General features: G+C 43.6%; 3 protein-coding genes and 1 pseudogene across 5 annotated transcripts in view; 3 read left to right on the top strand and 1 right to left on the bottom strand.

Moving 5' to 3' along the window:
* The first annotated feature begins 1,579 nt into the window (after positions 1-1,579).
* LOC149982310 (uncharacterized) lies at positions 1,580-4,189 on the top strand. Its single transcript, XM_090242196.1, has one exon. It carries the CDS (start codon positions 1,643-1,645, stop codon positions 4,187-4,189), a length of 2,547 nt encoding a protein of 848 aa, XP_090098322.1. The 5' UTR covers positions 1,580-1,642.
* Positions 4,190-6,999: 2,810 nt separating this feature from the next.
* On the top strand, positions 7,000-13,158 carry hpxb (hemopexin b). The gene is made up of 10 exons (XM_021608647.3): positions 7,000-7,119; positions 7,850-7,872; positions 8,165-8,284; positions 8,795-8,952; positions 9,756-9,909; positions 10,565-10,777; positions 11,138-11,230; positions 11,315-11,445; positions 11,876-12,023; positions 12,315-13,158. Exons 1-10 carry the CDS (start codon positions 7,058-7,060, stop codon positions 12,539-12,541), a joined length of 1,329 nt encoding a protein of 442 aa, XP_021464322.2. The 5' UTR covers positions 7,000-7,057; the 3' UTR covers positions 12,542-13,158.
* Positions 13,159-13,390: 232 nt separating this feature from the next.
* On the bottom strand, positions 13,391-16,690 carry LOC110527402 (toll-like receptor 13; annotated as a pseudogene).
* A 3,322-nt stretch (positions 16,691-20,012) lies between these two features.
* LOC110527401 (radixin) overlaps positions 20,013-23,270 on the top strand; it is a 35,821-nt gene continuing 32,563 nt past the window's right edge. Inside the window, exon 1 of one of the 3 annotated variants that reach the window (XM_036982822.2) lies at positions 20,013-20,373. The gene's annotated coding sequence lies outside the window, so the exon portion shown is untranslated. The remainder of the gene's footprint in view (positions 20,374-23,270) is intronic. The other 2 variants (XM_036982823.2, XM_036982825.2) reach the window with 2 other exon arrangements.

Raw genomic sequence — 23,270 nt, 5'->3', positions numbered from 1 at the left:
TTTTTACACGGGTTATCTGTTTTTACACGGGTTATCTGTTTTTACACAGGTTATCGGTCCTAGATAAATACAAAAGAGAATGAAGATGCATCATGGGATTGTCTATTCAATACATGAGAAACTGTGTTTTTACCCATTCACACTCTGAGGTCACATGTTTCCAGGGGGACCTTATTGTGCAGCGCTCTGAGGTAAACTGATACCCCACTCTTTCATCCTAGAAAAAGCCCTGTTGTTTTGCTTCTGGGGCTGAAAGGTTTCTCTAACTAGGGCTTCATACTTAGCCTACAGTGCCATGAAAAAGTATTTGCCCCCTTTCTGATTTTCTCTATTATTGCATATTTTCTATAATGAATGTTCAACCAAAATCATATATTAGATTAAGGGAACCTGCGTTTATAAATAACACAAAAAAAAGGATTTAAAAAATGATTTTCTTTATTTAATTAACAAAGTTATGTAACACTCAATTCCCCTGTGTGAAAAAGTAATTGCACCCTACACTCAATAACTGGTTGTGCCACCTTTAGCTGCAAGGCTGCAACCAAATGTTTCCTATAGTTGTTGATCAGTCTCTCACATCACTGTGGGGGAATTTTAGCTCACTGCTTTAACTCAGCGACACTTGTGGGTTTTCAAGCATGAACTGCTCGTTTCAAGTCCTGCCACAACATCTGAATTGGGATTAGGTCTGGACTTTGACTGGTCCATTCCAAAACTTCAAATGTTTAGCTTTTTAGCCATTTTCATGTAGACCTTATTGTGTGTTTTGGATCATTGTCTTGCTGCATGACCCAGCTGCGCTTCAGCTTCCCGCTCACAGAAGGGTGACCTGACATTCTCCTGTAGAATTCTCTGATACAGAGCAGAATTAATGGTTCCTTCTATTAAGGCAAGTCGTCCAGTTCCTGAGGCAGCAAAGCATCCCCAAACCATCTCACTACCACCACCATGCTTCACCGTTGGTATGAGGTTCACACTGTGGAATGCAGTGTTTGGTTTTTGCCAGGAATAATGGGACCCATGTCGTCCAAAAAGTTCTACTTTTGTATCATCTGTCCATAGAACATACCTCCAAGCGTCTTGATGATCATCCAGGTGCTTCCAGGTGCTTTTTGTCAAACTTCAGTCAACCATTATGTCTGGCGAAAACCAACGGTCAAGCATGGTGGTGGCAGTCTGATGGTTTGGGAAACCGGCATCTGTTTCTTGTTCATTGTCAGAGCAGAAACATACACATGTTTTTTGAGTCTGTTGTTCTTTGATTACCAAAGTGTCTGTCACTGTTTGAATAAAGATGTGGTACAAATCACAGGAGGTTGGTGGCACCTTCATTGGGGAGGATGGGCTCGTGGTAATGGCTGGAGCAGAATTGTTAGAATGGTAGAACGGTTTCAATGTGCTTGATGTCGTTCCATTTGCTCCATTCCAGACATTACGATGAGCCGTCCTCCCCTCAGTATCATCCATGGGTACAAATTTTGTCTTTCCTTGTCACTCAAATTTGAGACCAACATCAACCTTTTTCTTGCTGATCATTTTACACAAATTCAACTATTTCACGCTCTTTTCCCAGGATTCAACAGCAAGCTGAAAATTTAAACATACCAGACCAACAAGAAGATTCTCCATTTTCTCCTCCATGATGTTAATGAGGTCTCGCTCCAAGAGAAAAGCCTCCCTCCCTGGCCTCTCAGCCCTTATGTCACCCACCTCCCCCATACAGAGAGACCTAAACTCCCCCAGGGGGTCCATCTTCGCACCCCTATCCCTTACCGATCCACCCAGCTGGGTGACGCTGGCCCTCTGCAATGTAGAGCAGGGTGAGAAAGAGCTGCAGAGCCTTAGAGAACGACAGACGAGTGAGGTGGAGCAATTTAACCGAGAGCTTGACAACGCCATCATTGAGGCTCAGAGACAAGAGCGCCGACTGCTGGAAAAAGTTGAGCAGGACCACCGAGAAGCCCAGCGGTGCCTGGAGCAGGTGAAGAGGGAGAACGCTGCGGCGGTGCGGGTTGGACAGTCCCTGGTGGACCGGCAGCTCCGCAAACTGGGCCAACTGAAGGAGCAGGTCCAGAGATGGGGTGGAAGCAGTGGGGGACCCAATAAGAACCAGCTTCAGAGGGGTGTGGCAGAAGTTACACAGCCTTGGGAAATCTCCCTCTCCTTAAAGAGGGTCACTTTTCAGCCCGGTACGCAGCGGAAGGATGTTAGGTTAGGGGAGGTAGAAGTCCAGGATCAAAATCTGAACTACCCTATTGGTGTCTGCGGTGAAACAGGGAAGAAATGTGCTCTTCACTCAGGGGAGATGAAGTTTGGAGACCGTGGATCATTTGAAGTTCGGAAGGACTTTTCATCCGCATCAAATAGTGGGAGCATGCGTGTAGTCAGGAAGCTCCGCCTGTCCACCACAGAAAAGGATGAGCCAAAGTCACCAGTCTCAAAGCCACCGCTCAGTCCCCGGCATCGAGGAGCATCTGAGTCATCCATGGATGAGGAGCTAGACACACATGACCAGGACCTTTTCCTGGCTATCCCTCCAATCTCCAGCCAAGGGGAGTCGGAGGGAGATGAACCAGGCTGTGGACAAACTGGAAACAAGAAAAGCTCCATCCTCAAGTGTCAGAGAACGCAAAGGACCCTGGTTCTCGTCCCCAGCGAGGAACCCTCCTGCACTCCAGAAGGCGGCAGATCTGAACATAGTGACCAACCACAGACCTCTCCCAAGACCAGCCGTGGAGGACCCCATCCCAGGTACAGCCTCCTGGACCTATCTTCAAGATGCGCGCGCTCACGTCAAAGCCTGTCACCCAGCAAATCCCCCCGTGGAACATCCACTAATGGAGGGAGTCCCCCATCCCCGGCTGGCAGTGAGGACTGTTATGCCTATGTCACCAGCCCCTCTCCTAGTAACAATGTCTCCCTGAACCAGGAACACCGACGTGCCATGTCGACGGCGGACCTCTCCAGCAAGACCCGTCCCTTGATCAATGGGGGAAAGGGTGCTCACCTGGGATTTAAGAGAGACAACCACTCCTGTCTATCATCTGCCTCCTCAACCATGGAGCAAGGGAATGGATCTGAGTCTGGCGGCAGAAGCCCCGCAAGCTCGGATGAAAGAGAATCAAGATACCAGGGAAGGAGTGTAGGTTCTAACCGTGTGAGCCCATCTCTGTCCATATCGGCTATTTATGGTGAAAGCCACCCTACAACCAAGAAGAAACAATCAGACAATAGGAGAGACAAACCAGGGACAATATTGAGAGATCTGGAGGAGGAAGCAGGTTCAAGTGCCTTTGAGTCAGCAAATCTGATCAAGCAGTTTGGAAAGCAGGGCTCAGGGCGCTCTGACTTCAACCTGCCCAGCGGGCTCCACGCCACTGTCAAAGGGCAGCTTTTTGTGGTGGACTGTGGAAATGCCCGAATTCAGGTGACCGACCTTCAGAAGTATGTTGTGCAGCAGGTGTCCCCTACCGGAACTGAGAGATCCGCCCACATCTGCAACTACTTTGATGTGGCTGTGAACAACAAGGGCCTTATTGTGCTGACCTGTGCTGCAGAGCGTGCCATGTTGGTGTTCAGCCGTCATGGACGCCTCCTCCAGACCTTCGGGGGTAACGGGATAGGATCCACCCATGAAGAGTTAGATGCACCCAGGGGAGTGACCGTCACCCGTCTGGATGAGTTCCTGGTGGCCGACATCAAGCGTGGAACTCTAACTGCCCTGATGCTGGACCCCAAGACAGGCGCCAGGCTGGAGCGCACCATAATCACAGGATTCCACAGGCCCTATCTGGTGGCTGCCTGCCTGACCTCTGGACTGATGGCTGTGTCTGAGCGGGGCAATGAGACTGGCCGTGCGCCTTGCATCCGAGTGCTGGAACCTGGCTGGAACACCATCCGTGTCCTGGGGGTGTGCTCCGGCATGGGGCCCGTCCTGGCCTGCCCCTGGGGCCTCAGCATCGACAGTGATGGGGATGTTCTGGTGGCAGACTGGGGCAGGTTGCATCGTGTCCTGCTGTACCCTGCCAAGGGCCTAGGCTGGCCACTTGTTACCCAGGGACTGAGCAGCCCCCGAGGCCTGGCCCTGCTGCCAGAGGGCCAGCTTGTGGTGTCAGACAGCATGAACCACTGTATCAAGATCTATCAATACAAGTCAGGCATTGGAGGGGTGAACTTGTCAAGATGAGGATGGAAAGGTGAAGAAGTAGGCATTCACTAGTGAACACCGATGCAGATTTCAGTAAATAACAACTACTTTTGAGAATTTTGAGAATGTTGAGAATTTCATGTTCTTCTAGAAAAGTTTAATCATAGTTACAATGTATGGTAAAAATTGTGAAAGAAGACACTGTATATAGTTGTGGAGAACAGTAGAGAAGGTTACATCTTTATTACCACAGAGAACAATTTCATTTGCAGCTAATGTTTTAGCTTGTTTTTATATTGCCCATTGCCTTAAATGTGATAATCATGGTTTGATAATGAACCATATGAAACGTGTGAAGTATAGCTGTATATAGCAAAACTATATTTAACAGAAGCATAATTGTATTTTAATAGCTGCTACAGTGTAGAGAGCAGTGAATTATTTACACCATATAACACAAAATTAAAGGTCCGTGCTATCTGGGAATCTTAGGACATCCCTACCCCATAAATGTTTAAGGTAGGGTTAAGGTTAGGGTTAGGTAAGGGTAATGGTTAAGGTTAAGGCTAGAGTAAGGGTAGGGGTTAAGGTTAGGGTTAGGTAAGGGTTAAGGTTAGGGCTAGGGTAAGGGTTAAGGTTAGGGTTAGGTAAGGGTTAAGGTTAGGGTTAGGTAAGGGTTATGGTTAAGGTTAAGGCTAGAGTAAGGGTAGGGGTTAAGGTTGGGGTTAGGGTTAGGGTTAGGGCTAGAGTAAGGGTAGGGGTTAAGGTTAGGGTTAGGTAAGGGTTATGGTTAAGGTTAGGGCTAGGGTAAGGGTAGTGGTTAAGGTTAGGGTTAGGTAAGGGTTATGGTTAAGGTTAGCGCTAGGGTAAGGGTAGGGGTTAAGGTTAAGTAAGGGTTAGAGTAAGGGTAGGGGTTAAGGTTAGGGTTAGGTAAGGGTTATGGTTAAGGTTAAGGCTATAGTAAGGGTAGGGGTTAAGGTTAAGGTTAGGTAGGGGTTGGGGTTAGGGTTAGGGCTAGAGTAAGGGTAGGGGTTAAGGTTAGGGTTAGGTTAGGGTTAGGTAAGGGTTAAGGTTAGGGCTAGGGTAAGGGTAGAGGTTAAGGTTAAGGTTAGGGTTAGGTAAGGGTTAAGGTTAGGGCTAGGGTAAGGGTAGGGGTTAAGGTTAGGGTTAGGGTTAGGTAAGGGTTAAGGTTAGGGCTAGGGTAAGGGTAGGGGTTAAGGTTAAGGTTAGGGTCAGGTAAGGGTTAAGGTTAGGGCTAGGGTAAGGGTAGGGGTTAAGGTTAAGGTTAGGGTCAGGTAAGGGTTAAGGTTAGGGCTAGGGTAAGGGTAGGGGTTAAGGTTAAGGTTAGGGTTAGGGTTATGGTTTAGAGTAGGGATGTCTCAACGATCCCCACTAGCACTGACCAAAAAGTAAGGGTGGAACTTCTGTTATTAGAGTTATAGGTATTTCAATGAACATTGAAATTGCTGTTGTTATGAGTAGGTGATTACTCACAAAATAAACTAACTTTTACAAAATTGGCAATTTTATATCATGTGTAACAACAGGGTATGTGATGTTGCTGTAATTTTAAAACTAAAAGTGCAGTAACTGCAGTCTATTGTAGTATTTTGGATGCAGTAATTGCAAAATAACTGCAGTGTACTGCATTTGAACTGCAGTTATACTGCATTGTAACTGCAGTTATGCTGCAAAATTACTGCAGTAAAAGAAAATGGTATTTTGGACACAGTATTTGCAGCATACTGCAGTTATACTGCACTCTAACTACAGTTATACTACAATGTACTGCAGTTATTGTACACTGCAGTCTGACTGCACATTTGTTTTGTAAGGTTGAAGTCTAAAAGCTTTTGAAATGCTGTCTATCCCCAGTAGTTATGTTGTGAAATACAGTCATGTGTCATAGCCTACGCTATGGTAATGACTCAGTAAAATTGAATACATGTATCATGAGACTGACACCTCGAAAAACATTTGGATTGGGTTTAAATCTTTATTTAAAAAAATAAATAATAATACAATTATTTCACCTTTATTTGGCCAGTTAAGAACAAGTTCTCATTTACACCTGCGACCTGGCCAAGATAAAGCAAAGCAGTGCGACACAAACAGAGTTACACATGGAATAAACAAACGTACAGTCAATGACACAATAGAAAAAGTCTATATACAGTGTGTGCAAATGAAATAAGGAGGTAAGGCAATAAATAGGTCATAGTAGCAAAGTAATTACAATTTAGCAAATTAACACTGGAGTGATAGAGGTTGCAATGTACTTGTTCTTTATTTTGACTTGTTTCTTAGAAATCCAGTGTCTATCGTTTCAAATGATAGAACAAAGATAAGCAAGGCTCCTTCTGTCACAGACTACTGTTTATCTCCCTGTCTGACTCTGATTTCTGTGCTCCTACTTTATGAACTCACTTGTCCAAAGTCCTGGCTAAAACTTGCCAAAAGTGTGCCACTTGAATCCAGGAAATGATATTTCATCTGACCCAATGATGTTGGCCAAACCTGGTTAATGTGTAACATCCCAACATGTTCAATATTTATTAGAATTTGCCATATAAACTCATTTTTAAATGTGCTCATATTGATTGCATTATATGAGATGCATATATAAAACAGTTTCTGCTAAATAATCATTTTGCAACAGAAAAAAGTCCTACACTCCCCCTGCACTTTCAGTAAACAGAGCACAGAACTGCTACCCCCCCCCCCCTGCTGCTCTTTCAGTAAACAAAGTGCAGAACTACTCACACTCCCACACACAAAAGGCACATTGGTAAATCCACCCCCTCACAGGCAGATCCAGTATAAAAGGTCTGGTCAGCTCCTGCTCAGGCACCTTTCTCAGCTCAGCTCTCTTCGGTACCTGGACCCAGAGAAGGACCGCTCAACGTGATGCTTCTCTCCCAAACACTCTGCCTGTGCTTGGCACTAGCACTCAGCTATGCTGCTCCAACGTGAGTACTGCTGATCAACTGCTAAGCCTTTTCATTTACATGTTAGTCATTTAGCAGACGCTCTTATCCAGAGCCACTTACAGGAGCAATTAGGGTTAAGTGTTTTGCTCAACAGCACATTGACAGATTTTTCACCCAGTCGGCGACCTTCGGTTACTGGCCCAACTCTCTTAACCGCTGGGCTACCAAAATGGCATCTTATTATTCTCTTATTCATGTTCAGGGTAGCCACAGCAAAATACACTGCCTCTAAATTGCCTCTGTACTTACTTTGTTGAATTGTTACTTTATTCAACACATTATGGGCTTCACTGTGCTGTGTTAAGACATGTCTTACGCAACCCAATTGGATACTATGCTCCCCCACATTGGCTGGGTTAGTTCCATAAGTTTGTTTGCAATGTCACAGAGGTCAAGGCAGGATCAATAACCCAAACACACAAAGAGTGGTCAAAGTCATTTGTGTACCTCAGCACTTCTGTCACTGATTCACCCCGTTACCTCATCATTACGGATCCCCTTCATATCAATCAAGTGTCCCTTTGAGCTGCTCTATTTGGAATAGGGCTGTGTATACTACAGCATCATTATTGGTCTGTCTACCCAGAGGGTGGCGTTATGATGTGCAGTGTATTATCTCATTTCCCATCTCTATGACCTGACTCATGTCTCATCAGAATGAGGACATTATGGTTTATGATGAATAATGTCTGCTTTTTTTTCTACGCAGGATCCATGATGTAATGATGGCAGGTGAGTCTAAGATCCATATTCATTTAACAGCCTGTCAAAATGTAGGACCTCAAAACTCATTGACTGATCCAGACGTGCTAGGCAAGGCAAACAACTAGGGTTGCAACTTGTCACGGGCACAGGTGTTATTCAACTCCCTTTCAGCCCATTACTCATGTCCTACATGCTTTTACATGAGAGTAGGATGCATGACTTCCAAATCACCACACCGCACCCTTTCATGTGGAGATATGTTGGAATAATGAAAAGTCATTCAACGTGCATCTCACCTTGACTCTGACTGGCCCATTAGACCATGACCACAACCACCACGAGGATCAGGCCCACCACAAAGCCAACCCAGACCGGTGTGACGGCATCGAGTTTGACGCCATCGTCCCCGACGAGAACGGACACACCTTCTTCTTCAAGGGTATTAAAACCATGTTATGAGTCGTCTTTTTTTTACCCTCATTCTCCCTACAGTGGGCTTTGTCATTGTCATGAAATGTCATTATGTCCCCATCAGGATGGCTAGGGTTACGGGTATGCTCTTAGAAAAAAGGTACAATCTAGAACTTAAAAGGGTTCTTCGGCTGTTCCCATAGGAGAACCCTTTGAGGAACCCCTTTTGGTTACAGGTAGAATAATGTTGGTTCCACGTAGAACTCTATTGGGTTCCATGTAGAACCCTTTCCCAGAAGGTTCTACATGGAACCCAAAAGAGTTCTACCTGGAACTAAAAAGGGTTTTCCTATGTGGACAGCCAAACATCCCTTTTGAAAGCCTATTTTCAAGAGTGTAGTGGATTAGTTAGTGGGTATTTTGATATGGGCTAACATGACCTGTAAACGTGGGTTTGTACTAGATATTTGTGTAAGGAGAGAGAGCTTACATTTCCATGAGTATATCTGATCCCAGATCTGAACTATGCTACTCTAAGGGGATCACCTGTGGAACGGCTTCAAGGGTCCAGCTCAGGTTTCCAGTGCCTTCTTCAAGGAGCTAGATAACTACCATCACCTGGGGCATGTTGACGCTGCCTTCCGCATGCACAACAAAGAAAAAGCTGAAAAACATGATCACATCTACTTTTTCCTGGTACTGTCAATATCAATGATGTAGTCGATATCCATATGAATAGGGAACTTTAACACGTAGTTTTACTAGTGACTCATCAGCTTGGGCAATCTTTTTAAAAGTCAAGTTATGCAATCATGTGTTCCCATAGGTGGCCTAGTAGCATGTGCCCTCTCAGATTTGTCCTGTAAAAAAAGACTATATATATATGAGATTTATTTTGATTTATTTTTAAACATTTTTGGTTGTTGTTTCTCTGTCATGCTGCTAGCCACCTAGCAACTTTATGAAGTTGGCTTTAGCTAGCCCAGATAGGCTCCCAATCTCCCAACCGCATAACTAGCTAGCAAGAAGCCATTACAGGCTATCAATCAAGTTGGAGTAGCTAGCTTGTCGAACTATCTTATCTAGCATGCCTGCTAGCAAGGTTGGTAGACTTTATAAAAGCAAGCAATAACTAAATGTACTGAATAAGACTCACATTCCTTCAATCTTTTACCCAGATTTTAGCAGAGATGCGTAGAAGCATATTTAGTTTCTTTAAAAAAATAACCATCAGTCAGGAACAGACAGAAAGCTTGAGATATGCTTAGATATGCAGAAAAAGAAACATTTTTTTTACAACTAATTAAGCATAATGATTATGGCTCTAGATTGCAGAAAAAGGCTGTGCAGGTGTTTGAAAAATTTTAAATTCTCCAACTTCGGACCACCCCCCTGCCATCCTCACATACTTTGTGCACCCTCAGATTTTGGGGGTATATGACACCTCTGACAGCATTCACTTAGTATACTCCGTATTCTCCATCCCTCCTCAATTACAGGACGACAAGGTTTTCAGCTACTATAACCACAGTCTGGAGGAGGGCTACCCCAAGGACATCCAGCTGGACTTCCCAGGGGTGCCCAGCCACGTGGACGCTGCGGTGGAGTGCCCCAAGGGAGAGTGTAACTCAGACTCTGTCCTATTCTTCAAGGGTAAGCCTGTTAACCCTTTGATGCCCCACATAAGACCATAATGAACATTTCTCTGGTTTGTTGCTATAAACATTTATACATTTTATTTATTTTTACCCCTTTTTCGTGGTATCCAATTGTTTTTAGTAGCTACTATCTTGTCTCATCGCTACAACTCCCGTACGGGCTCGGGAGAGACGAAGGTCGAAAGTCATGCGTCCTCCGATACACAACCCAACCAAGCTGCACTGCTTCTTAACACAGCGCGCATCCAACCCGGAAGCCAGCCGCACCAATGTGTCGGAGGAAACACCCTGCACCTGGCAACCTTGGTTAGCGCACACTGCGCCCGGCCCGCCACAGGAGTCGCTGGTGTGCGATGAGACAAGGACATCCCTACCGGCCAAGCCCTCCCTAACCCGGACGATGCTAGGCCAATTGTGCGTCGCCCCACGGACCTCCCGGTAACGGCCAGTTACGATAGAGACTGGGCGCAAACCCAGAGTCTCTGATGGCACAGCTGGCGCTGCAGTACAGCGCCCTTAACCACTGCGCCACCCGGGAGGCCCTAAACATTTATAATTTATTCACAGACAACATACCAGGAAATGTGTTATGGAAATCAAGTTTTCTAGTCTTGGTGTGTGCTGCCTATCATATGTTTCCTCTCTCACAGGAGAAGAAGTGTACAACTATGACATCGCCACGCAGTCAGTAAAGGAGAAACAGTGGGCCCACCTGCCCAACTGTACGTCTGCCTTCCGTTGGCTAGAGCAATACTACTGTTTCCATGGTCACAACTTCACCCGGTTCCACCCTGTATCTGGGGAGGTGAATGGAGTGTACCCTAAGGACTCCAGGCACTACTTCATGAGTTGCCCCAATTTCGGTAAGAGAACCATGCAAAGGATGTTACCCTTCCTCCTTTATCAAAATCAGTTCATTGTCAGAGGAGGCTGGTGGAAAGAGCTGTAGGAGGATGGGCTCATTGTAATGGCTGGAATGGTATAAATGGAACGGTATCATCAACACATCAAACATATAGAAACCACATGTTTAACTCCATTCCATTTATTCCATTCCAGCCATTACAATAAGTGTGTCCTCCTGTAGCTCATCCCACCAGCCTCCTCTGCCCAGTGTGCATGGTGTGAGATTGAACAGATGAATGGTGAATGGTAATAACAACACCATTTCAGGGAAAAAAAGCTTTTGGATTGTGTTGAGACATGTTACTGTTGGATTGTAGGCCATGGCGGTGAGGCAAATGTTCCCAAATGCAGTGAAGTGACATTGGATGCCATCACCTCAGACGACTCAGGCAAAACCTATGCCTTCACTGGTAAGAACTAAGCCTTTGTGTTCAATTGTGCGCACAACTCGCATTAGACAGTTGCCAATTTTCACCTCCGTCCCACTTCCTCAGGTCATAATTATATGCGTCTAGACACCCATCGTGATGGTAAACATACCTTCCCCATTGCCAGAACCTGGAAGGAAGTGACCAACGGCGTGGACGCAGTCTTCTCCTACAGTGACAAGATCTACATTATCAAGGTGGGTCAAAGGTTACAGGATGTAGGGGAAGACAGGGACTTCACTTGCGATAAATAACATGTTCAGAGCTTTACTCACTACAGTACCCCTACCTACAGTATATGTACATGGCTACCTCAATGACCTCGTACCCCTGCACATCAACTCGGTACTTGTAGTCCCTGATGTTATTTTTTACTCTTTATTGTTATTCAATGTATTTACTCCCCGTGTCACTTTTACTCTGCATTGATGGAAAATGACCCATAAGTAAATATTTCACTGTTAGTCTACAACTTGTTTACGAAGGATGTGACAACAACAAAAATGGATTTGATTTGAGTATATAGAAAATGACTTTCATTCAGTCAACTGTTTGTTACATCATCATGCCTCTGTTTGTCCCATGGCACATAAAACACACCTGAATACCACCATTTCCGGTTGACAGGGCGACCAAGTTTACATCTACAAATCAGCAGCTCCCTCCACTCTGATTGAGGGCTACCCTAAAAGCCTGAATGCGGAGCTGGGCATCGAAGGGCCTGTGAACGCAGCCTTTGTTTGTGCAGATCACCATATTGTGCACATTATTCAAGGTAACTAATTGGACATTGAACTTGAGTACATTCAAATCTATCCAAAAAAAAAGTGTTGCTCTTTTTACATCAATATTCACAAAAATTCTGATTTTCCTGTGTCAGAAATGATTTGATGTTAATTTTTTTTTTAAATAAACAGCTGCATTGGACCTTTAATGACTCATTACCTCCCCCTGCTGGAGAGGCCTGACGTGCCACAAGACCTGCGGGGCAAACGTGGAGTCATCTTTGGGAACCTTTAACACACTCAGTGAAAAACTATTTTCCTGTCTCTATTTCCCCCTACAGGACAGAAGATGCTGGACATTGACCTATCTGCCACCCCTAGGGTAGTAGCCAGTGAGGCCCCACTGCCCATCTCCGGCATCGAGGCAGGCATGTGTGGCCGTGATGGAGTCAAAGTGTATGTGGGCTCTGAGTACTACCACTACGAGACACCCAGGCTCCTGGCTTTCAGCAAGATGCTCCAAGAGCCTAAAACAATCACCCCAGACATGATGCGCTGTGTCGAATAGGAGTCAGTTTATGTTGGATACCTTTTCGAAGAATAACAACTGTGATCATCTGTTCTCAATGGACAACATCAAAACGTATAATCACATGTTAAAATAACTGTCCAGTAAAGGTTTTCTGTTAACTCATACCCAAATAATGTTGACTCATCTTATACTCTTTTCTGTGGCCAAAGCATACATTTGAGAAAAAACACTTCCGAAATCCCAGGTAATTTTTTTATCTCAAACAGACCGTTTCAAAAATGCTTGCTATTTCCTCATAGAGGATGATATCATCAGTGTTCTAATCGCATTCATATTTGTAATGATCAGTATATGCCAAAACCATTCTGTTGTGTTGGGGTACTCACACATCCTTCCCAACACAGAAAAGCTGCATGTAAACATACTTCATTTTTTTTAAATGTGGAAGGAAAACTATCTCATGTTGGAATGAATTATAGGACATATTTCATAGAAATCTGGAAACACTGGGCAGTTACTTTAACTTGACACCACAACTCACAAGTCACCCAAACAATGTTTTTTAAGGTTCAAATAATATTTTATCACATTTTTGTTGAATATTTGTGTATGACAGAGATGAGTTGAATTAAAAAGATACAAAGAAACTGAAACAGTATGATTATATTGCATTCATTCATGAGATAATTAAGATACAGGAAAAAATCAAGTAATACTGTACATTCAGATGAGTAATTCTACAGTATGATCAGCAAAAATAAGTCTTACAGGTAAATGTGATCATGAACTGGCTAATTATGTATAAGCATTTCTTAATGATATTCCCATGCAGATGTAAAGAAAAGGTTCAGAATGTGATGGTTGTTTCAAATCAAGTTGTCACAGTCACAGAGCCTCCACCCCAGAGAGGATGGGATTTTCTTCAGCAGGGCCGTCCTTGGTCTCTAAAGCCAACCGTAGTTGCTGCCAGAAGACCCTGGTGTGCTCCCCAGCTCTGAGCCAACTCGGGTAGGTGTGTCTCTTCACCAGCTCCTCATCCGGTGGTAGGGTGACAGCTGGTGGGTTGGGATCTCCTCCAGGAACACCAGAATCAGGACGTCCTTCTGCTCATCAAAGAGCTGGAAGCTGGCCACCTGGATCTCCCGGGAGCACCACTCACTCTTCAGGTAGCGGTGGCTGATCACACAGATGGTCTTGCGGCTTCCGTAGATGGCGTCCATAATGTTGTCTATGATTGGTTTGCCTGGTTGGAAGTTCCGGTGGTAGAGGCACAGCTTCCAGCCCTGCTGTCCCTCCAGCTCTGGCAGAAGCTCCTTCAGGACCCAGGGCTCATCGTAGACGTTGTAGGAGATTAAGGCATCATACTGACATCCACGAGGCATGTGCTTATTCCTTTGCTTGGTGTCATGGAGGAAAGCCAAGAAGAGGTAATAGCCGTCTATTACCTGCCATTTCAGGAAGTGGTAGGCAAAGGATGCCATCAGGGTGAGGAGGACCAGAGAAGTGGAAGAGATGCAGTAGTAAAGTCCTAAGTGTACTGTACAGAACTGAAGCTCAACATCCAACAGCTTGGGGCCCATTAGCTCGGCAGGATAGTTGTAGGTAAACTCTGTGGAGCCAACAACCTGTGTTTGCTTGTCGTTCTCCATCCACTGGACAAACCAAACATTGCTGCAGCCACAGGTAAAATGATTATCTTGCATGTCCAGGTATGTCAAGGCAGGGAAAGAACGCAACTTATTGTCTCATTGACTACTGTTATGTTGTTCTTTCTCACCTGCAAGAAAGTGACTCTGCTGAGGTTTGCTCCTATGAGGAAATCTAAGGACTGAAGTCGGCCTTTGGACAGATACAGTCTGTTGAGCCTTGAGATTGGGTGAAACAGCTTTGGAGTGAGGACTGTGAACTCATTCTTACTGATCTCAAGGAACCACAACCGGGGTGTGTGAATGAATATGTCTAAGTACAGCTCCTTAATATTAAGAATCCCTGCCTGGAATACCAATGAAGATTTCAGACCTTCAAGAAAGTTGATAGGTAGATGAGAAAGTCCCTTGTGACTGTCACGCCCTGATCTGTTTCACCTGTCCTTGTGCTTGTCTCCTCCCCCCTCCAGGTGTCACCCATCTTCCCTATGTCATGACGTTGGCCTGGGGGTAGGTTTATGACAGTCATAAATACCTCTTCCCCCCTTTTTCCTCTCTCTACCCTAGTGAGGTTACATTTGCAAACCCCTTGGTTAACATAGAGATTCTGGAAACATCAGAAGGTGGGGGGAAATGAACTATATTCTGGTAATCCAAACAATTGAACATATGCGGTGGTACTTAATGAATATGATGTCAGTTCGGTTGTCATCTGAGACATTCTCATCAATGATCAGATGACATAAACTCTATGTGGAAAGTCTACACATCAGAGTTATCGGATTCACATGGAATTGTTGTTCAATTTAAATGTTTGAATATTAAATTATTTGTGATGGGATGAAATGTGATTTTAGCTTCTAAAATGTGAGATGTGGGTTTTCATAAGATAGGGCTGCTCAATCAGTGGCCCGCCCCTGTGAAGGGACATGGGCTATAAAACTTTTCAAACACGCCCTCCTCTCCCTTCCTATATAAGCCCTTGACGACAATAGAACTTTCTGTTCCGGGGATGTAGGACGACGGCCCTATGTCAGAATGGTTCAGATAATAACTACAGAACGAAGCCGACATCAGCGTGAGCTTTTGTTGCGAATGGTATGAACTTTGAACTCTTATTCACTACAGAAGTGATACCTCCTAGCCGTTGAGTTAGCAGGTTAGGAAGGAACAGACAGAGTGTCCCATCTACTACACAACAACGTTACTACAACGTATCCAATTGATCACCAGAGACATTCTTCAAAGGACTTGGTTGGGCAACACGGCCTTCCATCTACCACCAACCTACCGAAGCGCAGCTCAGAGTAAATATTTATTGCATTTCCTTTTCCAAATGAGCGGTAATTTAGAATGCATAAGATACTGTATTTACGATAGCACCACTTCTTCCCTTTGTTCCTCAGTCTTCCCGCTCTTTCACTCAAACCCAGCCCTTTTCCTTTGTGTAACAAGCTGTCATATCTGTTCCGCCCGCTAGGGACGTTTTCCTTTATGACGTAATTTGTAATCAAGTTATGACTGAATTATGTGTATGTGTAATTCTGTGTGATTAGTTAGGTATTTCGTAAATAAATAATTAAACCCAATTTTGTGTTGCTGATTCAAATTATTAGCCAGGGTTTGTGCAGATAAAATAATTTACAACTTTCAGATGAAACTGAATTAAGATGACGATTGATATTGACTGCTATTGATGTACAATATTACTAGGTCTTTAAGAGTTTATTCGGAAGATAACAGCTCAATAAATATTATTTTGTGGTGCCCGACTCTAGTTAATTACATTTACATGATTAGCTCAATCAGGTGATATTAATTGCGAAGAAATTATTTTATAGAATAGTATGTCATATTACTTAATCCGGCATAGCCAAAGACACACCAATTATCCCCTGTGTATTTATACCTGTGTTCTCTGTCTGTTTGTTGCCAGTTTGTCTTGCTCGTTCAAGCTAACCAGAGGTTTTCCTGTCAGCGCCTATCGTTTCCCAGCCTCTCTTTCGTCACCCTCTTGGTTTTTGGCCTGTCCTAACCCTGTACCTGCCCGCCTGACCTCTCTGCCTGACACTGAGCCTGCCTGCCGTCCTGTACCTTTGCTCCACCTCTGGATTACTGAACTCTGCCTGGCCCTGAGGCCGCCTGCTGTCCTGTACCTTTGCTCCACCTCTGGATTACTGAACTCTGCCTGACCCTGAGACCGCCTACTGTCCTGTACCTTTGCTCCACCTCTGGATTACTGAACTCTGCCTGACCCTGAGACCGCCTGCTGTCCTGTACCGTTGCTCCACCTCTGGATTACTGAACTCTGCCTGACCCTGAGACCGCCTGCTGTCCAGTACCTTTGCCTTACCCTGGATTTTCGACCCCTGCCTGCCTTGACCTGTCTTTGCCTGTCCCTGTTGCCACAATAAACATTGTTACTTTGACAGTCTGTATCTGGGTCTTACCTTGATTCCTGATAGTACGAACTGGCCACGACTGACCCAGCAGACTTGGACCAGCTACGCTGCACTATCTCCTCCCAAGGAGCCACCATTGGTAGGCACGAGGAGTTGCTTCGCAGTATGATGGAGGGGTTCCAGGCCACGGCCGACTGTCACGACCAAGCATTGGACATTTTGTGGGAGCAAGTCTATGGGTTGCCTTCTAGGCAGCCAACCATATAAAGGTTGTTCTTGGTTAAATTCACTGTCTTCAAACTGGAGAGAGGCTGAAAGGATGAGGAGCTGACGGTTGCAATGAGGTTGTTGTCCAGATGTAGCAGGGAGAGGTTGGCCAGGCCCTGAAACAAATGGTCTGCCAAGGTTGTGAATCTGTTATGAGCCAAACCCAGCTCCCGAAGAGCTTCTAGGTGTCCAAGAGCACAATCAAATCAAAGTTTATTTGTCACGTGCGCCGAATACAACAGGTGTAGACTTTACAGTGAAATGCTTACTTACAGGCTCTAACCAATAGTGCGAAAAAAAAAGGTGTGTGTGTGTGTAGGTAAATAAAGAAATAAAACAACAGTAAAAATACATTTGAAAATAAGAGTAGCAAGGCTATATACAGACACCGGTTAGTCAGGCTTATTGAGGTAGTATGTACATGTAGGTATAGTTAAAGTGACTATGCATATATGATGAACAGAGAGTAGCAGTAGCGTAAAAGGAGGGGTTGGCGGGAGGTGGGACACAATGCAGATAACCCAGTTAGCCAATGCGGGAGCACTGGTTGGTCGGGCCAATTGAGGTAGTATGTACATGGATGTATGGTTAAAGTGACTATGCATATAAGATAAACAGAGCGTAGCAGCAGCGTAAAAGAGGGGTTGGGGGTGGCACACAATGCAAATAGTCCGGGTAACCATTGGTTACCTGTTCAGAAGTCTTGTGGCTTGGGGGTAAAAACTGTTGAGAAGCCTTTTTGTCTCAATCATCCACTTGAGAGATTTTTAGGTTTGATAGGCCTTTAAAATCCAACTTTACGAATTTGGAAATCTTATTCATGGCCAAGTCTAAATTGCTTACTTTCCACGGAATATCTATAGGTATGACTTCAAGATTCCTGTTATAACAGAGTACTTTCATGTTAGGTTAGGCCCTCGCTACATATTCGTCGCCAGACCCACTGGCTCCAGGTCATCTACAAGTCCATGCTAGGTAAAGCTCCGCCTTATCTCAGTTCACTGGTCACGATGGCAACACCCACCCGTAGCACGCGCTCCAGCAGGTGTATCTCACTGATCATCCCTAAAGCCAACACCTCATTTGGCCGCCTTTCGTTCCAGTTCTCTGCTGCCTGTGACTGGAACGAATTGCAAAAATCGCTGAAGTTGGAGACTTTTATCTCCCTCACCAACTTCAAACATCTGCTATCTGAGCAGCTAACCGATCGCTGCAGCTGTACATAGTCTATCGGTAAATAGCCCACCCAATATTACCTACCTCATCCCCATACTGTTTATATTTATTTACTTTTCTGCTCTTTTGCACACCAATATCTCTACCTGTACATGACCATCTGATAATTTATCACTCCAGTGTTAATCTGCAAAATTGTAATTATTCGCCTACCTCCTCATGCCTTTTGCACACAATGTATATAGACTCTCTTTTTTTTCTACTGTGTTATTGACTTGTTAATTGTTTACTCCATGTGTAACTCTGTGTTGTCTGTTCACACTGCTATGCTTTATCTTGGCCAGGTCGCAGTTGCAAATGAGAACTTGTTCTCAACTAGCCTACCTGGTTAAATAAAGGTGAAATAAAAAATACATAAAATAAAAAGGTTACTGAGATTACCCCAGATTGTGCAGTTTTTCAGGAAGTACTGAATCAGCAAGAACCCAGCAATTCATCAGGAAACAAAGAGTCTCAGCTGAGAGAATGTAGACCCACTGCTGACCCCAATAATAAAGTGAATTTAGAATTAAGAAATCATTTCTGAGAACTAAGATCTACAATTCTAACTGGTACTAGCATTCCCGCTGTTGATGAAATACAAAATGCTTTGATTGCTGCTCACCCAAACCAGTAAATCTCTGAAACATCAAGTTATGCTTAATTGCGTGGTCAAGGAAATGTCTAAACCAGTGTTTTTGAAGAGACACTTCTTCGTGTCTCCTTAGTGTAATAACAGTTTGTGTCCACTAGATGACGTAGCATGCAAAGTTATGTGTTAGTAAAGACGGATCAGGGAATGCAACATGGAATTCTTAACTTTTTCAAGAGTATACCCATTTAGGCTCACGGCAAATATAGCCTAACAAAACCAACTGATGAAATTTAAACAAACATCTTCACAGAGCTGAACATTATAAGTGTTATAAATTGATCCATAATGTGTAACTCTCATGTTTGAATTCATTGCATTGCCTTGGAAGATTATTGAGTGAGGGAGAGTTATTTGTGAGCAGTGGTGTAAAGTACTTCAGTAAAAATACTTTAAAGTACTACTTAAGTAGTTTTTTGGGGTATCTTTGACTACTTTTACTTTTACTTCACTACATTCCTTAAGAAGATATTGTACTTTTTACTCAATACATTTTCCTTGACACCCAAAAGTACTCATTACATTTTAAATGCTTAGCAGGTCAGGAAAATGGTTTAATTCACGCACTTATAAACAGAAAATCCCTGGTCATCTCTACTGCCTCTGATCTGGCAGACTCACTAAATACACATGCTTCGTTTGTAAATGATGTCTGAATGTTGGAGTGTTCCTCTGGCTTTCTGTAACTAAAATAAAAAAGAAAATGGTGCCGTGTGGTTTGCTTAATATAAGAAATTTGAAATTATTTTTACTTTGACTTTTGATACTTAAGTATATTTTAGTAATTACATTTACTTTTGATTCTTAAGTATATTTTAAACCAAATTCCCTTGACTTTTACTCAAGTAGAATTTTACTGGCTGACTTTTACTTGAGTCATTTTCTATTACGGTGTCTTTACTTTTACTCAAGTATGACAATTGGGTACTTTTCCCACCAATGTTTCTGTGATGCTCTGTGAAGACAAAGACTTCATGGAAAAGGGTTCAGTGTTTTACAAAGCAGGTATGAGAGAAGTATTCACAGACATCATAGCAGACATCCTTATTTGTGAGAGTCCTTATTTGAGACAAAACTGATACCATGTTCGTTGTGATATAATATAACTAATATAGATACTGTTTCCCTTTGTGTACTGACTTTCCCATGTTATTGTTCTATGTATCATGCATACTTCATAGACTATATTTGATCCACAGGTGAAAGGAAGGAAACTGGAATAAATGGAGATAACTTAGAAGGACAAGGTGTGTGTGTGCAACCTGGCTTCAGGGCAATTCGTAGGATTTGGAATGTTGATTTTCTCCCTCCATTTAGTATCATATATTGTACACACAACTATGACAGCATGGAGTACACCCACCGACACTGTTAGAATACTCTATTTTAAAGTTGGGGGAGTTCTCATCGCTGCTACTGAGTAGAGCGGGTACCCCCACATATTAAATCAACCACGCCTGGCCTCGACTAGTCCGACGGCCATATTGAATGTCTTCACAAATCGCCTTACGGTGGATCTCAATTGCACGGTTTTTTCACTCATGTCCGTTCTAACAGGCTTCACGAGAACATTGGAGGTGACAAGGGTACATTAAATATAGTCGTTTAGTTTACAGCTTGGATAACCTGAAAGCATTGAATACTCAGGATCTTGTCGGTCTTTGAAGCCTTAGTCCTTCACCAGAGGTGAGTTTGTCTGTCTCCTTAGAAGAGCTTCTGCAAGCTGCTGAAAAAGGGGCGATTTTTGTGTACTCGACGTGTTGCAAAAGTAGGCTAAGACGGGCCTTCATTTCAACCTATTACTGATACATTTGTGAGGAAATTTAAACGGTCTTTATCTCTGAAAAACGTTTTTTTGGCAAACAAGCTACTTCATTATTTGCGCAATAATAGTTTGCACTTAGACGAAAGCACAACATTTTGCTATGTGACACGCGGTCACATCTGTCTGCGAAGATTTCAAAACTTGACTTATCTTGTTTGCAATAACGTTTTTATTAGTGTGAAATGCATTGCCTCGTGTTATTAGACCTGAAACGTAGCCTATTATATCATTCCAGTTTTACTTAGCCATGGCGTATCATTATTAGCAAGTAGAATTTCGTTTCATTAGTTGGGTTAACCTGTTACAATGTAGCATTGGCGCGTTTTGACGGTTGACATCTATTGCAAAGGGAGGCGGGCCGGTGAGTAGTGTAACCAGTGTTGCAATGATTGAAACAATGTTGCTCAACGCGATCACGGTCTACAAATTATAACCTACACATAAATCCGTTACTTTCTACAGGCGCCAATACTTATGTACACCAGTGCATTAAACACCGGTCCTACCCAACGTTTTTTTTTTTTTTACGCATGACCACATTTTTTACTGAAAATAATCAGCAGCTGTAAGTGCCTTCAGGCACACCCGTCTATCGTACTAAACTTAACTCAATTTACCATGTGTTTGAAATACATGTTGAGGGTCATTAATGCCAATGATCTGCTGAATTTGGTTGCTTTGAATTGCCAGTCAGTAAATTTTTTTCCCCCAATTCTGGGTCCTATCATTGTTAAGGAACATGCACTTGAAATTAACTTTTGGGAGTGTTTGCCCAGGACTCAATGCACTGCATCAGAGGTGCACACAATGTTACAACTTATCACTGACAGTCTGATAGGGCTGGGACGATACCAGTATCACAATATTCATTCATGTTAATGTCATGGCAAGGAAACCAAACACAAAGCAGGTTTAACTTCTCTCCATCTCATCCCTCCATTACCCAAAAGGCTCATCCTTTTCTGTTTACATCTACGTGGGCCCATGTCTCACTGGGCCAAAGCTGTCGTTTACATCACCATGGCTAACGGGACTTTCACCTTTTCACAAAGCAACTGTTTTGATTATGCAGAGGTTGTTGATTCTGCTCTTCACAAGTCCTCATTGTCAGCCCTAGCTATGGAAACTCAGTTTCCCAGTATAACATCAGTATACACTGAAGTGTAAAGGCGTCATCATGCTTCAGTTCAACTGGTGCCTACCCAAACTCAGCTGGTTGACCTGTACGAGTGTGCTCGCATCGTTCCTTACAAGACCTTTGCTAAAAATACTAGAAAAAAGCAGAAATAGTACTGTTTGTGCATCTTGAGATGCCGTAGCCAATATACGCATCCTTAAAATAGTTTGTTATTTTAGATTAATTCGATCTGTCATTCATTTTGACGTTTTTGCAAAGGATGTTTGGTGCAGTATTTCTCAAGTGAAGACATTTACATGAAAACGAGTTGCGTCTTGTTGAATGGCAACAAACACCTACTGTTGACAAATCCGCTACGAAGGGGCCTAGACTTTCGGCTGCCTAGACTTTGGCTTGTCTCTCAAAATGTTTGTGTGCGTGAACATCCCAAAAGAAAGTGACCGAAGACCAAAACAAACAAACATTTCACAAAATATTGTCATATAGGCAGGAACTGTTTTGGATGGAATGCTGGTGTTAGTTGAAAAGCAGCCACGGGGTGAAAAGGGTCAATATCAGGGGGTGCTTTTATCTAGATATTTCCGGATATCTAACATTTTATTAGATATAAGGAGTAGACATGCTCCAGAAACACATGTCCTTCATTTTATATATTGAGATAGGATCTTCTCTGTAATGGGACAGTTTCTACAGGCATCCAATCCGGATCTCAGAAATCTCCCTACTACCGTATGAGTCCAGGGAGATATCTGGGGTGAGATTTCCTTCAAGACATGCCCCTGATGAGCGTACACCCGCTTACATATTTGAACTCAGGAAGGGTATGTGTCAACATGCTGACGTGTCTAAGCCTTTATGCTTAGGCATGAACGAATCCACATACTTTCAGAAATGTATCATCTGTAGTCATTACCTGATCATTTTTGGATCCATATTTCTCCCCAAATTATTAATTTCAATGGATATCCTTACATGATATGTAATATTCATCCTCATATGTCTGATTGAAAATGGACTAAATCTGACTCATGATGCAGCCGTCAGGAAGTCCAGTACCCAGTTGTACAGGGCGAGGTCGAGACCCAGAGTTTGGAGGGTACTATGGTGTTAAATGCTGAGCTGTAGTCGATGAACAGCATTCTCACATAGGTATTCCTCTTGTCCAGATGGGTTAGGGCAGTGTGCAGTGTGGTTGAGATTGCATCGTCTGTGGACCTATTTGGTTGGTAAGCAAATTGGAGTGGGTCTAGGGTGTCAGGTAGGGTGGAGGTGATATGGTCCTTGACTAGTCTCTCAAAGCACTTCATGATGACGGAAGTGAGTGCTACGGGGCGGTAGTCGTTTAGCTCAGTTACCTTAGCTTTCTTGGGAACAGGAACAATGGTGGCCCTCTTGAAGCATGTGGGAACAGCTAATAACAGCGAACAATTAATAATTTTGGGAGAAATATGGATCCAAAAATGATCAGGTAACGACTACAGATGATACATTTCTGAAAGTATGTGGATTCGTTCATGCCTAAGCATAAAGGCTTAGACACGTCAGCATGTTGACACATACCCTTCCTGAGTTAAAATATGTAAGCGGGTGCACGCTCATCAGGGGCATGTCTTGAAGGGA

The sequence above is a fragment of the Oncorhynchus mykiss genome, chromosome 7 (assembly GCF_057628025.1).
Source record: "Oncorhynchus mykiss isolate SJ-2025 chromosome 7, ASM5762802v1, whole genome shotgun sequence".
Classification (NCBI taxonomy): domain Eukaryota; kingdom Metazoa; phylum Chordata; class Actinopteri; order Salmoniformes; family Salmonidae; genus Oncorhynchus; species Oncorhynchus mykiss.
Note: the sequence above shows the minus strand (reverse complement) of the source record. Positions and strands in the feature narration are given on the sequence as shown.

Excerpts from the sequence above, each read along its gene's own strand:
- LOC149982310 (XM_090242196.1), top strand. The coding sequence starts at position 1,643 with ATGATGTTAATGAGGTCTCGCTCCAAGAGAAAAGCCTCCCTCCCTGGC.
- hpxb (XM_021608647.3), top strand. The coding sequence starts at position 7,058 with ATGCTTCTCTCCCAAACACTCTGCCTGTGCTTGGCACTAGCACTCAGC. Across the intron at positions 7,873-8,164 it reads CCATGATGTAATGATGGCAG|ACCATGACCACAACCACCAC; the intron begins GTGAGTCTAAGA and ends CTGGCCCATTAG. Across the intron at positions 8,953-9,755 it reads ATCACATCTACTTTTTCCTG|GACGACAAGGTTTTCAGCTA; the intron begins GTACTGTCAATA and ends CCTCAATTACAG.